The following is a 16,866-nucleotide window of genomic DNA, read 5'->3' on the forward strand; positions in this document are numbered from 1 at the left end:
TTCCCTGGAAAAACAAAGACAATGTATATTGGGGGCAGTTTTAAAAAAGAAGAGTGCTGAATAGGTTAAAGATGGAAGAAGGTAGCCAACTGTTTCAGTTCCTTTCATAATTTTATTTTGGATAAATGCTATATGTTAGCGATTACAATTATTAAATGTGCATAGCCCACATTAATAATGCCAACATTATAATACAGGTGTCCTCCGCTTATTGCTCTTAACTGGAGCAGTAAAAACAGAGCTCCAAGTGAGTCCGTACTAAGCAATCCATAAGAAATAATATAAATAATTTTAACTAGTTGTCATGACCAGTGTTTCTGGCTGATTTTAAGGAACCATTTAATAATATTAAATGTAGCGAAATATTTAAAGCTTTAAATATAAATTTGCTCAAAACCAATGAATGCAGTGTAAATCTAGCACTCTCCCAAAGCCAATCTTTTTATAATTCTTCAATTTCGTTTCCAATGACAAGTTTTTCTGAGAACTTTTCATCTTCTTTGCATTATTAGTACTAGCTGACTCATTTGATTTCTTTGAGGCCATTTAAAAAAAAAAAAAAAAAAAAAAAAGGCATGGAAGTTGGAACTACCTAAACAGTATACTAAAATCAATAATACAGACACAAAATGCAATGCATAAACTACAACTTCCTGGAACCAAAACTGAACTGAACTGAACTGAAACCAGCATTGCTAAGTGGTACTATTGTACTGGTACTATGTGCAGCTAAAAGCAACTTCCATTCAGAAAACAACAGTTCCTAAAGAGAAGTTTTATTCAAAAATATACACTTTGAATAAAATTTCAGTTAATTAGAACCCTTAAGCAGGCATTCCCTTTCCCATAACATTGTTGAGCAGGAGGATATATAAAGTGTATATTGTATGTGACCGTAACATTTTACAGCTGTAGACACAGGAAAATTGTGCCAGTACAAACTTATTGCTTATTTAGTTTTTTTTTAACAGGGTGTCTCAGGCGCACAAATACCTGCTAATGAGTAAGTCCTATCAAGGTGTTTGCAGTGAATAGTGCAATTCTAGGGGAACAGAGCACAATTCTGAACAACTGTGAGCAAGCACTGAGTAAACCACCCTATAACTTGGGACAATTGTACATAATTCTGTGGTAATTGTAAACTAATTCATTATTTCAATCATTTTTTTTTTTTTTTTTCTGAATTTATATACTTCTGGATTATGATGACTGGGTTATCTTGATCCCTTAAATGTTGTTATCAGGATAAAATGCTTATTTCAGTTTAACTTCAGTAAGCATTTAAATTGATTAGCTGAATGTCTTGCCAATTAACTTATCAAAGCCAGTTATGTTTTTTTTTTTTTTTTTTTTTTTTTTCATAATCAGTTCATCTTTCATCACAAAATTTTATTACAACAATTGTAGTACCATGTCAGTCAAAAAATGTTTCTTATTTTTTTTATACAGTCGATTCCGGTTATTTGGGACACATTGGGACTAGTGCATTTTGGCCCGATTAAGCGGCTGCCCCAATTATCCGAAGTTTCACGTAAATAGTTAAAAATACAATGTGCACCCCCCCCCCCTTTACAATTGGTTCAGTGTACAATCAAATCACGTTACAACGAATTCACCACAGTAAAGTTCCATTCACTATACGATGTGTAGTAAGCGCCGGTCATTGTGATCACGTTTGTGAATTGAATTTTAATTCTATTAAACAGCGATTCTAATTAGCGAAAATAGGAGGAATATTATCCACAGGCTATAAAAGTAAAGATATATTAAGCACAAATTTACTCTTTACTACCTTACCAATTAAAAAATTAAATGATACGTGAAAATCGGAAGAATTAATATGTACTGTAATAATGTGTACATACTAACTAAACTAGTTGACATTTCTGTTCACTGACATTTGTGGGTGGGAGTTAAAATTTAAAACAGTAAAAAGATAAGCAATCAATAACAAAGAACACGGCACACACAAATTGCAAGTAACACAACATGCGCAAGTGAGAACGGAGTAACAAATTACGAACCTTTAAAAATAGGAATGAAGAGTAGATCTGAAAATTAATTTTTTTATTTGATTGAAGAGTTCATGGAAGTGTAAACACATTTTACCATAATAACCCACAGAATTCCAGCTGTCGGTATTACCGCAAATTCAATAAGATCGAGTTTACTGTCCGTTTATGATAGATTGCACTAACAGAAAAGACCAATAAACAGGTGACTGCTAATTGTTTTTATTGTTTTTTGGTTGTGACCTCCAGAAATCCGACCGAACTACTGGTACGGTCGGAGACAATCGTAGGGTAATCTCCAGTGCTGAGGTCTCCTGCCCCGATTAAACGGCATTTTGTCCCAATTAAGCGAAGTAAACCCTGGCTATTTTCTTGATTGGTTTTTGTTTTTTAAGATTTGCCCCAAATAAACGGCTGCCCCGATTAACCGGTGGCCCAAATAACCGGAATCCACTGTATATATTTTCCCTTTTCATAAAACCTTTTGAAAAAGTGTCCACTGGTATTTTTGGTGTTTTCTGTTGGCCATTTAAACACAGACACATTTAAGAGTAGCTTACAAAGTCTTAGGTTAGGTTAGGTTTGGAGAATCTCCAAATAAATTAGGTGATGGTTGTAAACAATTTGACACAAAAAGTGATACATAAAAATAAAAACTATGAAGTTGGGAAAGACAAAGAAAATTTATTCTAGACTCAATAACCAAACTTCAGAACAAGTTAGTAATTTTGCACATTTAGAACCAGTTTTTAATGAAACAAAGTTAAATATGAAATTAAAGAATAGAATTAGTAAAGTAGAAAGTGCAAGAAGTGATTAAATTCATTTTTAGCAAAAGACAAAATTACTTGTTGATAACAGTTTTTAAGTCTGTTTAACCTCTGTAGCTAACAGCCAGCTAAAAAAAAATAAAGGAATAGATCAAAAATTAGTCTTCAGAAATGAGAGTTTAAGAAAATAAATAGAACTAACAGACGGAAAATGGCAAGACCATATTACAGATGAAAAAAAAAATTAAGGAAAAAATCTCAGCATTTCTAATATTCAGTTCAAGGGTAAATGTAGATAAGAGGGAATGGACACATAGAAAGAATTGGAGAGAGGGATTTAGCAAAACATATTCAAAGCAAAAATGAATGGTAATTAGGCTAGAGGTAGCTAAAGGGAAAGGCAGATTATTGCTGTCAAGCATTGTAGGAAAGAGTTCTTATTCCAACTTGGGATAAAAATTTGGATTTGAATATAAGATATTGAAAAGCTGAAAGTCTGGAAGGATTGATTTCACTCATAGTGATATACACACCCACTGGATATAACAGAGTTAGATGATGGTGAATTATTCTTTCCCAGTGCTGGAAAATAAATTGAGAATTAATATCTAAAACAAATAATTCTAGTTGGGCCAAGGTACTGCCACTCAGCACAGAATGAGAGACAGTTTGTTTGCAATTTTGATCCTATGAATATCTGTTTCAAATACCAAAAAATAAAAATAATTGGTTTTACAAATATGGCCAGGAAGACAGAATCAAAATAGTTTTAAAAGGAGAGGAATAAGAACAAGTTGAATTATATAAAGATATCTGGATAGCATAAAGCGTGAAAAGCTTGGAGCAATAATGAGGATTATGATAGGGGAAAGAATTGTTTGGTATGCAGTGTTGATAAGAAGAGGAAGAAGAAATTTCAAGAAAAAATAAAAAAACCTGTATGAACTGTGATCTCGTATTTCTCAGAAATATGCATGTCAGAAAAAGGTCATCAGGGTGTAAATGTAATATTAGTGAACACATTATGTAATTGAAAACAGTTTTTTATTGTATATTTTTCAGATATCTATAACTGAGTTTGACAATTTAATGAGAAACTTTTATAGGAGAGCAGTAATTTTGCTACAGAAACAATTGGTCATATTAGTTTATTTTGCTTGGCAAAGTTTATTTATGCCAAAAAAATTTGATTTTGATAATTTCTGGAGTATGTTTTGGTAATCTGGAACTTTTGGGATTTTCATTCAATTTTTTTCTCTCATTTTTTATAACTCCTGTAATTTTAATGGCTGAATTCAAATTTGTTTTCAGTGTCAATATTTATGGACATTCTTATGTTTAATTTTGGACATTCTTTTGGGAATATCCAACATAAAAAAATTTGCTAAAGAAAAATACAGTAAACTCCTGTTTTTATAGCATTTTCAAAGGGACCAGCCCGAAAGAGCATTGTAAGCAGGATTCTCTCCTTCCCCCCTACATATGTGCACCAAAAGAAAAAAGTATTAAAAGCAGGATAGTGCTATAAGTGAAAATGTTTCAATGGGAGTTTATTGTAATTGAATACATCTGTAATTTTAATGTTTTTAAGTATTTTTAATACTTTAAGGAAACTTTTTTTCAGATTACCAATGTTGATGGTATATGGGTGAAGCTTGATAAAGAAAGTATGCAAAGGTATTGCTTCAATTTAGATGGTGATGCCTGGTCCCTGGCACAGAGTAGAACTGAAATAATATATTTGCAACATGAAGCAGAAGTGATGCAGGCTGGAGATAGTGATGAAGAGAGAGGAATATCACGGTTTGGGGCTGAACCAATAGTTCCTGCGGTTCCATCATTTGCTGGTGGCAATTCTAAAGGATATGATTTTGCCTCTGCTGTTACAACACCATCATTTGGAAATTTTGGACAAGCATTAGGTAAGCATCAGGATAAAGTTAGGTAATCTCAATATAAATGCCAACAAAACATAGCATACTTTGGTAGCATTGATATGAAACACTGTGTAAGCAGATTTCATTTATAGTTCTTTGAAACTTTTCAAGTTTAGAGTCATATATAAATATTCCCCTAAACAGTTGTGTAAAACCACAGCCTGCATAAACACGGTGATTACTGAATTGTGACCACCCCCCATCCATAATGGACTGTGCCACATAGCTCACAGTATAAAAAGCCAAACAGCTTTTAACATGTACAAAGAACATGTGTATGTGTTCCCTGTCTGTGGTGGCCCCTGGGATGTGTGCAAACTTGACACTGTTCTTGTACATCTTAACCACAGTGGCCTGTGAGCAACTGACAAGACCAGTGTCAAATGCATTAAACCACCTCCTGCCAACAGAACTGTAAAGTACTACACAAGGTGGATGTTCGTGGTGAGAGAAAGGTGCAGCATATTGTATGAGCTGAATGGCAGATCATTGAGTACAATATGGGGAATGCAAGAACAATATCCCAAACAATGATGTGAAGCACACTAGGACATATGGGGTTTCACAGCATACGACTCAAGAGACACCCTCTCCTCACCACTAATCATCATTGGTGAATGCTATCATGTCAACAACAGGTTGGTTGGATGATGGAGGACTGGAAACGAGTGTAGTGGTTGGATGAGTCCAAATATTTGGTGCAACAGTCTGACAGATGCCTTTGTGTGTGGTGCAAGCACCACAAACCCATGGACCCATTGTGCAGAGTGCCCACTATCCATGTAGGTGGTGCTGGTTGCCTAATATAGGGCATGTTTTGATGGCAAGAACTAGGACCCCTGGTGTGTAGGCAACAACATTTCACTGGTGAGGTCTACAGGCAGCTTTTAGGCGACCATGTGCACTCTACCATGTTGCATATTTTCTAAGACAGAAACAGGATCTTTCAAGATAATAATACTGTGTCATCAGGCCCAGACTGTACATCAGTCGTTTGAGGAACACAATGAAGATATCGCTCACCCAGATGTTTTCGAATGGGAAGTGAGGCGTATGGCCACAGAACCATTATCTATTCTGGCAATGTGGAAAGCCTCGCAGACTGCATGCCTGCAAATCACTGTGGATATCTTTAGACCTTGAAGTCAATACTTAGACAAATAGCAGCTGTTAACCATGCAAATGGTGGTCTAACCCAAAATAAGTCACAATTCAGTGATCGCTGAGTGTATATTGGTGGTGTACATGTAAGTAGAAAGCATTCAAAAATAAAGAAAACTCTTTATTATTGAAAAAATCTGACTTTTTGCAATTTAAAATGACAGGTTCTGAGACTTGTCTCATAGGCAGCTATTCACTTTTGTTGTCTAGTAATCATTCAGTGAATCTGTTTCAACAGAAGGTGCTTGCATATTATAATGTATATTTCTGTAATACTAGTTTATTTGGGCAGTGCGATTTCTCACTGCCCAATTAAACTGTTGTGACCTTTGTATATAATTTTCTTTGTATAAAGAAGTCCTCATTTAAGTGCTCAATTTCTGTAATATTGTAAATTTCATTCTGTGAGTATAAATTGAATTTTGGAAATTTTGGAAAGTTGTTTCCTGTAGTATCTCATGAATTTAATTTCTTACCTCTTTTAAAATTAATTTTTTTAAGCTAGTTTTTATAAGTTTCAAGAGTGCCTTGATTTTCATTATCTGCTTAATTTTTATAAATTTAATTACTGAAATATTTTATAAAGTTAATTCTGTAATACAGTAAAATTCCATTACAGTGACCTTCTTGGGGATGCATGAATCTTTTTGTTGTGTTAAAATTTCATTCTAATGAATTTCACTTTGAATTATATCAGCAGAATCATTATTTATTCAAATAAATTCTGCTGCAATTTTCTGGTATATAGACATACCTGTTATTTTGCTTAAATGTCTACTGTACATATTAGGAATAACCACTTTGAAAAAACTAAGTACATCTTTCTTATATTGTGGAGGCACTTTGCCACAAGTTGCCTTGGTATTGCACTAGGCTGAATGTCTTCAAGTCTCTACTTATTTATCAATAATAAATAAATAAAATTGCATACTGCAGAATTAAAAATACTTGTTTGGAAATCATTGTATTGTATTATAACCCACACTTACAGAAATATAGTACAGTAAATATAACTTACTGTTACTTTGTACACATTAATAATGCCAATTTTTCCTTCAATATTTAACTTTTTTTTTTTTTTTTTTTTTGTGCATTAATATAAAGTCCAACTTTAGTGCAATTAAAAATGTGGAGATTTGGGTTGCACCAAATTAAATGAGATTACTAATTATAAGTTTCTTCTTCCCCCCCCCCCCAACCCAATGAAAAATGAAAATAACTAGTAGATAATTTTGCTCTTTTTGTGTAGTGGCAGTAGATGGATGGAATATATCTCTTAAAAATATATGCAGTATGTCTCTAAAAATGCATTCTCTCTATTCCCATTTAGACTTTTTTTTTCAGATAACCCTGGACACATTAATGATGAACCCTCATCAAGATATAAATTCATGGAGAAACATTACTAAGGAAGGTGGAAGCCCAGTATGCTGGCAGATCATTGCTGGACATAGAACAGGGAAGCTGCTGATCATTATAAAGAAAAAAGCAAATAAGCAAAAAAAAAAATAATTTACTATATTTTTATTCATTTATTGTAATAGTTGCTAAAATTTTGGTAAACATAACCAGCTTCCTTTTCGATGTTTTTACAATTGCTCTGACAGTATCTTATAATGTTAAATAATTACATCAGTATGTGCATATTAAAAATCAACTTAATGCAGATTGCTGATAGTATAATTTTAAATTTTATTTTTTAATTTGAATACATATATGAAAGTTTGAGTATATAATATGCTGTTTAATACTTGCAGGAATCTTTACATTTGGAAGCGGAACCTCAGATCAGGAAGGGGGCTCTTCTGGATGTGCTAGTCCCTTTGTATTTGGATCACCTGGTAAGTTAAAACATTGCAACATCCTTGTTAGGACCTTTGTAATTTAACCTAGCTACAAGTATATGAGCTACTGGCATCATCTGCAGAGAATTTTCAATACCTTTCAAGGACCTTGAGGTTGTCACAGACATTCTCTCAGATGCCAGACAAGCTGTTCTTGCTACCTGGGAGTCTAAAACGCTGATGGAACTGATATTCGGGTGAAGTCAAGTGGACCCAATTTCGGCAAAGTCCGGACGGTCTATGACAGCCAAATCCTCTGCTTGCACCTTCACGATGGTGGGACTGTTAGTAATCCTGAGTATAACCTTCATGCACAAGTACATGGTGGGTGACCACCCAGGTGTGAACCAACGTAAGCAGGGGTCGAGGTGTGGCGCCCACACCACATGGAGGAACGCCGCCCCTCTATGTTACCAGGCAGTACTAGGTGGTAGATGACTCTCATCAACCGGTGAAATACCACCACTTTGCTTATTGGAGGCTTGAAGTGGTGGAACCCATGTTTAGTCTCTAGAGCTAAGTTCCGGCCAACCCTTCCATATCTCTTCCATCATGCAGTATGATTGATGATTTTTGAGGTTATGATAAATGTCGTGGCGAGATCCAATATTCCTTACATTTCGAGGGTACAGCTCTAAAACGGTGTTCGCAGGCCGGCCGCTAGATAGTACACCGGACCAAACCTATTGGTAACTCTCTAGGAGGCTTCCGGATCAGCTAGTGTATAATCTTGCTACCTCTACTCTGCCAGATAGTGACTGGAGGGAGTCCGAGTAGTGTGTATGCGGGGAGCATTGTCGAGGCCACGCTATGTCAAGGATCTGGGTATATTCTTACCACATGTACGCCATATCCAAAAATTTCATTACTTCATACAGCATGTCCCACCCACTTTTTCTTACTATTGAATACACTATGAATTGTCAAAATAATAGAGCAAGCTTATCTGCGAAAAGATCTAAACCTCCCAAGGACTTCCTAATTCATTTCACAAATATACGTGGTCTCAATTCCAATCTCAGCGATGTCCATTTCAACTTGCAGTCTAACAAACCCCATGTACTTATCAGTTCATTCAACTACTGCTCATCTCAGATGTCCAAATTATTTGCGGACATATGCACAAGGTGGTACTTGTGCATATGTCCGTTCTGATATTCCCTGTCAGAGACTTGGCAATTTGGAATCTCCTCTCTTTGATCTTCTCTGGCGTAAAATCTCTCTACCTCATTGTGTAAAATTCATCTGTTGTCTCTACCGTTTCCCCAACTCCACTAATCACTTGGAGCTCTTTGACTTCCTCTCATTGCAACTTGACTTTCTCCAGTCCAACTTTCCTAACAGTGAGGTAATTTTCCTTGGTGATTTTAACGTTCACAACTCCAGCTGGCTTCCGTTTTCTAGTCACACCGACCCAGCAGGTCGAGATGCTGAGGCTTTTGCAATTACTAATGACCTAGCACAGATTGTTCATTTACCTACAAGAATACCGGACAATCCTAATCATACAGCCAATACGCTTGATCTTTTTCTCACAAACAACCCTTCTAAGTACAAGGTTGAAGTGAGAGGTCCTTTAGGCACTTCAGATCACAACTTGGTGATTGTCTCTTCTCCAATGGAACCTTTATCTCATGGCTATTCCCAACCTCGTGTTGTTTGGCATTACAAGAATGCAAAATGGGATGACCTGTGAGACTTCTTTTCTTCTTTTCCTTGGTCTGATTACTATTTCAAAACTTCTGATGTCAACGTTTGCTCAGATCGTGTCAGTGAAATTATTCTTGCAGGAATGGAATCCTTTATCCCACACTCCACTTTAAAATCTCGTCCTTTATCTAAACCTTGGTTTTCCAATAAATGTGCTAAGGCTGTCCAAGAGAAGAATGTTGCATATCATAATTGGCTTGTTTCTAATTCTTCAGTTTCATTTTCTGCCTACACCAAAGCTCGCAACAATTGTAAAGCAGTTATTAATCAGTCCAAACTAGAGTTTGAACAGGCTAAGAGTAGAAAACTTGCTTCTTGCCCTAATGGTAGCCGAGCATTCTGGTCTCTTGCCAAAGCTATTGGCTGCAACTTTTGCCCATCTCTGCTCCCACCTCTGTCCAAACCAGATGGTTCTGTTGTCACTTCAGCCAAGGATAAAGCTGACCTGCTAGCATCCCATTTTTCTTCCAGCTCATGTATTAATGATCTTCGTAAAACACTTCCCACCATTCCCAACACGCTCCATTCAATGCCTCCTGTGGTCTTCCGTCAAAAGGATATCAGAAGGATTTTGATGAATCTTGATGCTAAGAAAGCTCCAGGTCCTGATGGTATTTCTCCACTTGTTCTCAAAACCTGTGCTCCTGAACTTACTCCTATTCTTTGCTGCCTTTTTTCACTTTCTTATTCCAAAGGTGTTTTTCCTTCTGCTTGGAAATTTGCTCATATCCAGCCAGCTCCTAAAAAGGGTGACAAATCCCTCCCATCCAATTATCGTCCCATTGCAATTACTTCTACTCTTTCTAAAGTAATGGAGAAATCAATTAACCGCCAACTCTTAAACTACCTAGAAACCTTCTGTCTGATCAACGATCGCCAGTATGGATTCCGTCAGTGTCGATCCACTGGTGATATTCTGGCTTATGTTACCCATTTATGGACTAATTCAATGGAAAGGTTCGGTGAAACACAAGTAGTTGCTCTTGACATCTCAAAGGCTTTTGATTGTGTTTGGCATAAAGGTCTTCTAAACAAGCTTCCATCTTATGGTTTGCCAACTGTTTTTAGTAATTGGTTATCCAGTTTTCTCTCTGATCGCTCACTGAGGGTGATGGTAGATGGCTCTCTGTCTTCTAACTTCTCCACTAATGCCGGTGTCCCCCAAGGTTCAGTTCTTTCCCCCACTCTTTTCCTCTTGTATATCAATGACCTTCTTCCATTGACTGGAAATCCTATCCATAGTTTTGCCGATGATAGCACATTGCATTCAACTTTGCATTTTGAGAAACCTTGTCCAACTCAATCAGCTTCAAGTTCTCGAAAATCTGCTGCCAATTCCTTAAATGCCGATCTTCAGGTAATTCTCCAGTGGGGCAAAGACAACTTAGTTGATTTCAACCCTTCTAAAACTCAGTCTTTTCTTATATCTCGCAAAAAGGATTCTTCTGCTCCTATGCTTATCTTTAGTGACACTCCGATTTCTAGGCAAAATGATATATCTCTTTTGGGGATTACCCTGACTTCTAATCTCTCTTGGCACAAGCACATTACAAATATTGCTTCCTCTGCATCTAAAAAACTTGGTTTTCTCTTTAGCTCTCGGCGTTACTTTTCTTCCAAACAGCTGCTCACTCTGTATAAATCGCAAATCCGCCCTGCCATGGAATATTGTTCCCCCAAAACCTCTCTCAGGCTTCTTGATTCCATTCAGAAGAGGGCAGTCAGGTTAATTAATGACTCATCTCTAACAGAGTCTCTCCACTCGCTTTCTCATAGACGCACTGTTTCTGCTGCATGCCTCTTCTACAGATACTTCCATGGGCACTGTTCTTCTGAATTGGCTTCTATAATTCCCGCTCTCTCTTTCAAAACAGTCCGAACACGTGCCGCCACCAGCCAACATCCATTTACTGTCCAACTTCAAACCCACAGAACCAACTTTTCATCTTCCTCATTTATTCATTCAACTGCCGTTTTCTGGAACAACCTTCCTTCATACATATTTCCTGAAAATTACAATCTACAGAAGTTCAAGTCCAATGTCAACAAATATCTTCTTTCGTCTTCTCAACCTCCAACTCAAGCACGGTACTAAGTACTATAGGTTCTAATACCTCTCGTGTTTGGGGTTCTCATAAAAAAAAAAAAAAAAAAAAAAAGGACAGTTGAAGGATTTTTAGTTAGGTAAAAGAATCAATCTCTTATCGAAAATCACTTAGATAACAGTTGACAAAAGTGCCTCAGGTGTCACTAATAGTATGTATTCTCACTTAACTATTTATTTATTTATTTATTTATTTTATTATTATTTATTTTTATTTTTTTTTACTTGTTGATTTCTGCCTTGGAAATGCAAGTAAGCATTTTGGTGTTCATTTCAAAGTTACATTGCAGTTCTGTATACATTGTCAGAAATATTAATAGCAGCTCACTCATTTTAACCAGTTTTTTTTTTTTTTTTTTTTTTCATAATTTTATTTTATGAGAAAGTTATGAGCATTACAAAATTCATATTCTTAGTTGATAATGACTGAATAAAATACTTATTTCAACAAAAAAAAATAGACAAAATAATATAAATACAGTTGTTAACTATTTGGAATTTGTCTTTAGTCCTAATGCCACCTGTAGGAAATGGATGAACACAATTACATGGGCTTTAATCACATTTAATCACATTACACAATTAATCCTCTGCACATATAATAGTCCAAGGTCAATTATTGAAGGGTGACACAAGTAATTACAGACCAGTTAGTTTAACTTCTGTTACGGGTAAAATAATGGAGTCACTGGTTAAAGATGCATTGCAGGATCATCTAGACAAGACTGCAGCATTAATTCAGACACAGCATGGGTTTGTTAAGGGAAAGTCTCGTCTGACAAATTTGATAGGATATTATGATGTGGTTACAAAGGAACTGGATGCAAAACCTAATTTTGATATCAGATAATTGGATTTCAGGAAAATTTTTGACACTGTTGCACATGGAAGACTACTGTACAAATTGGAGCAGAATGGTATTAAGAGTAAGTTGCTACAATGGATAAAAGCATGGTTGTGTGGGAGAAGACAGAGGGTAGTAATCAATGGGTGCTGCTCTTCGTGGACTAATGTTATTAGTGGAGTCCCACAGGGTTCGGTGTTGGGTCCACTATTGTTTTGTATATTTATCAATGATATTGATGAAGGTTTATCAGGCTTCGTGTCGAAGTTTGCAGATGATACAAAGGTTGGCAGGGTTGTTAATGACAGTAATGGCAGAGTGCTACTGCAACAGAATCTAGAAAATTTGGGTAGATGGGCTGAGAAGTGGCATCTTAAGTTTAACTTTGACAAATGCAAAGTACTGCATATTAGGCTGCTGTAGCCTAGTGGTCAGCTGCTTAGGTGCATAAGTAGACGGGCCTTGAGTGACCGGGGTTCAAACCTGTGACTGCTGAATACGGTGCTGTTTCTTGTATTCTATCTATCTTGTGAACTCTTCTGACTGTTTGGTCGTCCTGGAGTATAAACAGAAAATTCATTTATTTTAACCCCAGAGAAAGGTACCAACTGTGTGGTACTACACTTAAGGTGGTAGAAAATGAAAAAGACGGAATAATTGTGCAGTCAGATTTGAAGTTTTCTGAGCAATGCAGACAGGCTGCCAGGGCAGGTCATGGGGTTTTGTCAGTGATATATAGGAATTTGTTAGCAGGGAAAAGGAGGCGATTGTCCCTCTGTATAAGGCAATGGTCAGGCCATGCCTTAAGTACTGCATACAGGTGTGGAGGCCTCATTTTAGGAAGGATGATGTAGATTTGCTTGAGCATGTACAAAGAAGGGCAACAAGATTAGTGAGGGGAATGAAGGAGGCTTAAGTTCTGCAAATTCTGCCTATTCTCCAGCCATTGCAATTTGCAATGGCTGGAGACTAGGCACCTGCGCGGTGATCTGATTGACGTGTATAAGGCCTTGAACGGGTTGAGCACACTGAATTCTGAAGGGATTCTTCCACTTCAGATTATGAACCATAAGGGGTCATAAATTCAAATTAAGGAAAGACAGATGTGGAATAGATGTGCGGAAATTTGCCTTTAGCCAGCGGGTGGTTAATTGCTGGAACAAACTTCCATCTGTCATTGTGGAAGTTGATAGGTTAAATAAATTTTAAGGAGGAACTGAACAAACATTTAGAGGGAATGGTTGTGCGAAATTTTTTTTTTTTTTTGGCTGATGCTGCATAAGCTCATACACTTGCTTTCTTGTTGTTATTTTGGTTGTTGTTGTTATTTGGTTTTCAGGAGCATTATCAACTAAGGCCATATTGCTCCGGGGATATGCGGTGGTCATTCCCTGACCTTTCCGCATCCTCCATATTTGGTGGTCACGAGCTCAAACTCCGGTCTAATCAAGAAGCATGTGCTACGCACTACTGCTCCTGCCCACCTGGCTACGGAGGCAGCACTTGCTTTCTTGCATCACATGCCACTACTACTACTATCTGTATTGGAAGGCAGCATGTTCTGTGCCACTGTAGAGAGTAGTTCTGTTTCCAAGTGTGATCTTGTGATTTAGTTTTTCAAAATTAGTGAAAATAGGAAAAAAATATGATATTATTCTTTGGGTTGCTACTAAATTTAAGAATCAGCTGACAGAATTCAAAAAAACCAAAATTTCTGAAATTGACACCAGTTAAAGAAAATGGTGGCCATGGAAGAAGCTTGCTGTGGAAGAATTGGCAGTTCAAATTTTGAGGGTAAATAGGTCTGATAAGATCTCTTCCCTATCTTATAATTATCAGCCCTACTCTTTGTTGCTATCTTATGAAAACTGCGGTTTCTCTCTTGTGCTGATTTCTAGGAACCTTTTCAAAGCCTGATCCCAGAAACTGGAACTTGTCCAGTATTATTCTAATGTGGCATCAAAAGTTTCTTTTGTAATCTCAAAAATTAACTCAAACTAACTTACCATCTTTAGCATGAAACTGAATTCATCATCTAAAAGACTCATCATCTTCTCACTAGCATTCAGACTTCTTCTGTCAGTTGTCCAGTCAATTTCCAGTTGAAATTTTATTATTTAAATTTCTTGGAATTTTTTCTTAAAAAGATAGTTAAATTGCTTCTGACTTTTGATGTTAGATATAATAAAAATTAAAAATGTGAAGATCATATAAAACGCGTAATATTTTTATATTTTCTGGAATGTTGTATACTTGTAATTTGTGGAGAGCCATGTAGTGCCTCCAGTTAGAGAATGTATTTGCTATAGAATCCTGGAAATTTGGATATATTTTTTATATCATAAAATTACAATTTTAAGAACAAGTTTTTAAAATATTATTTAGCAACATTTTATATAAATTATATAATAATTTATATATCTTACTGATATTCTTTTAGTTTCAACCCCTTCTACATCAATGAACACCTTGGCTGAGTCAGAAAAGACAGAAACAGATCGATCAGAAAAAGATTCTTTAAGCAGTGGTGGCAAAGTTGCTGCATTACAGAAATGGTTGAAAGAAGAGAGTGCATTACGAACTGGACTGGATAGTTTCCGCTGTCCACTACCACGTGATATTCCCCCAGAATTGCTGGGTGTTTCTGTGAAGGAGTTAGTTAAGGCAATTGGAGAAAGTAGAGCCAATGGCAATGCTGCTACCCCTCCTCGTACACCACCCAGCACACCACCAATTCCTCGTAGAAGCTCTCAAAGTGTCAGTCCCAAACCAATTTCTGGTTCTCCAAGAATTTCTTCCAGTAGAAGTTCGAGTCCCATTGCAATTCCTATTGTACGATCTGTCATTGATGGTCCTGCTTCTGCTCCACATTTAATTCCAGGAACAATGCTTTCTTCTTCTTCCCCTCCCCTTTCAGGATCACCAAAAAGTCTTCCCTCTAGACATTCTTCTGTAATTCAAGAAGTTTGGAGTTCATCACCGCAAACTGTATCAAACAAATCTACTTCTGGTGTACTCAGGAGAAGTTCTTTGCAGAGGTAAGATTATCATCTCTTAATCCTAGGTTAGTCTATGGGTATTATATGAAAATGATCATGAAATAACAATAGAAGAATTATACTAAAGATGAAATGAAATTGCTATTTGATCATTATTTTGTGCAATCCCTGGTATCAGTTTCAATTTTCTTTTATATCAGATTTGGGTTTGATTATTAGTGCAATTAATTTTCATTCATTCTCAGCACAGTTTGATGCAGGAGGCAGCCAACTGTTGTTTGTTTTTGTATTTTTTTTTCTAACAGCATGCCAAAAAATATAAAGAAATGTTTTTGCATCTGCCATACAACCCTGGTTAACATAGATGTGAAAAATTAGTCTTATTGGAAAATACACTAATATGCCAAAAAAAAAACATTATGACCAGCAAGTCGTTATGCAAATCGAAGCAACTGTAGGTGAACTACGGCAAGTGCGAGGGTCGAGACACTATGAAAAACACCTGATACTGAGCTCCATTAATTAGTGTTACTCTTGTTTTTCAGATGGGAAAGGCAGCGGAATTAGTGAGTTTGACAATGGCCAGGCGACTGGATCAGAGCATATCTGAAACAGCACAGTTGGTGGGGTGCTCACGGTCAGCCGTGGTTAGTACCTACCGAAAGTGGTCCGAGGAGGGGAACCCCATGAACTGCCAGTGAGGCGTTGGATGACCATGGCTAATCGATGCCTGAGGTGAGCAAAGGCTCTCCCAGATGGTACGTGGCAACAGAATGGCAACTGTGGCAACAACTCGCTGGTAATTGGAATGCTGGTGATAGGAGTAATGTGTCACAACACATAGTACATTGAACCCTGCTGAAAATGGGGCAGCATAGCCGCAGGCTTCTCCGAGTGCCCATGCTAACCACGGTTCACTGATGACAGCCCCTACAATGGGCACGCAAGCATTGAAACTCGACCTTCAGTGATTGGAAGAAGGTTGTCTGGTCCGATGAATCACGTTTCCTGTTGCACCATGTGGATGGTCGGATACACGTGCGTCATTTACCTGAGGAAGTAATGGCACCTGGATGCACTAGGATGAAAACGAGCCAGAGGTGGCGGTGTCATGCTTTGGACGATGTTCTGCTGGGATACCCTGGGTCCCGTCATCCATGTGTTGGGCATTCTGACATATACTGCCTACCTAAACATCATTACTGACCAGGTACACCCTTTCATGGAACGGTCTTCCCTTCTGGCGGTGCCATCTTTCAGCAGGATAATGCGCTATGCCTCACCGCCCGGATTCTTCGAGACTTGTTCGCAGAACATGAGGAAGACTTCCAGGTATTGCCCTGGCCTCCAAATTCCGCAGACATCAGTCCCATTGAGCATCTGTGGTTTGTGTTGGAAAAGCAACTCCGATCTGTGGCATCTCAACCACGGACCTCACAGGAGTTAAAGGATCTGCTGGTTACGTGTTGGTACCAGATACCACAA

At 37.2% G+C, this 16,866-nt stretch overlaps 1 protein-coding gene across 4 annotated transcripts in view; it reads left to right on the forward strand.

Moving 5' to 3' along the window:
* The window catches only part of hiw (MYC binding protein highwire), a 1,043,263-nt gene that overhangs the window by 759,455 nt on the left and 266,942 nt on the right, over nt 1–16,866 (forward strand). For all 4 annotated transcript variants that reach the window (XM_090372846.1, XM_090372865.1, XM_090372875.1 and 1 more), the window contains 3 exons: nt 4,407–4,704; nt 7,638–7,721; nt 14,823–15,420. In XM_090372846.1, the coding sequence (XP_090228972.1) occupies nt 4,407–4,704; nt 7,638–7,721; nt 14,823–15,420 (980 nt within the window). The remainder of the gene's footprint in view (nt 1–4,406; nt 4,705–7,637; nt 7,722–14,822; nt 15,421–16,866) is intronic.

This window comes from Mastigoproctus giganteus, chromosome 1, assembly GCF_048544385.1.
Source record: "Mastigoproctus giganteus isolate SK-2022 chromosome 1, ASM4854438v1, whole genome shotgun sequence".
NCBI classification, from domain to species: domain Eukaryota; kingdom Metazoa; phylum Arthropoda; class Arachnida; order Uropygi; family Thelyphonidae; genus Mastigoproctus; species Mastigoproctus giganteus.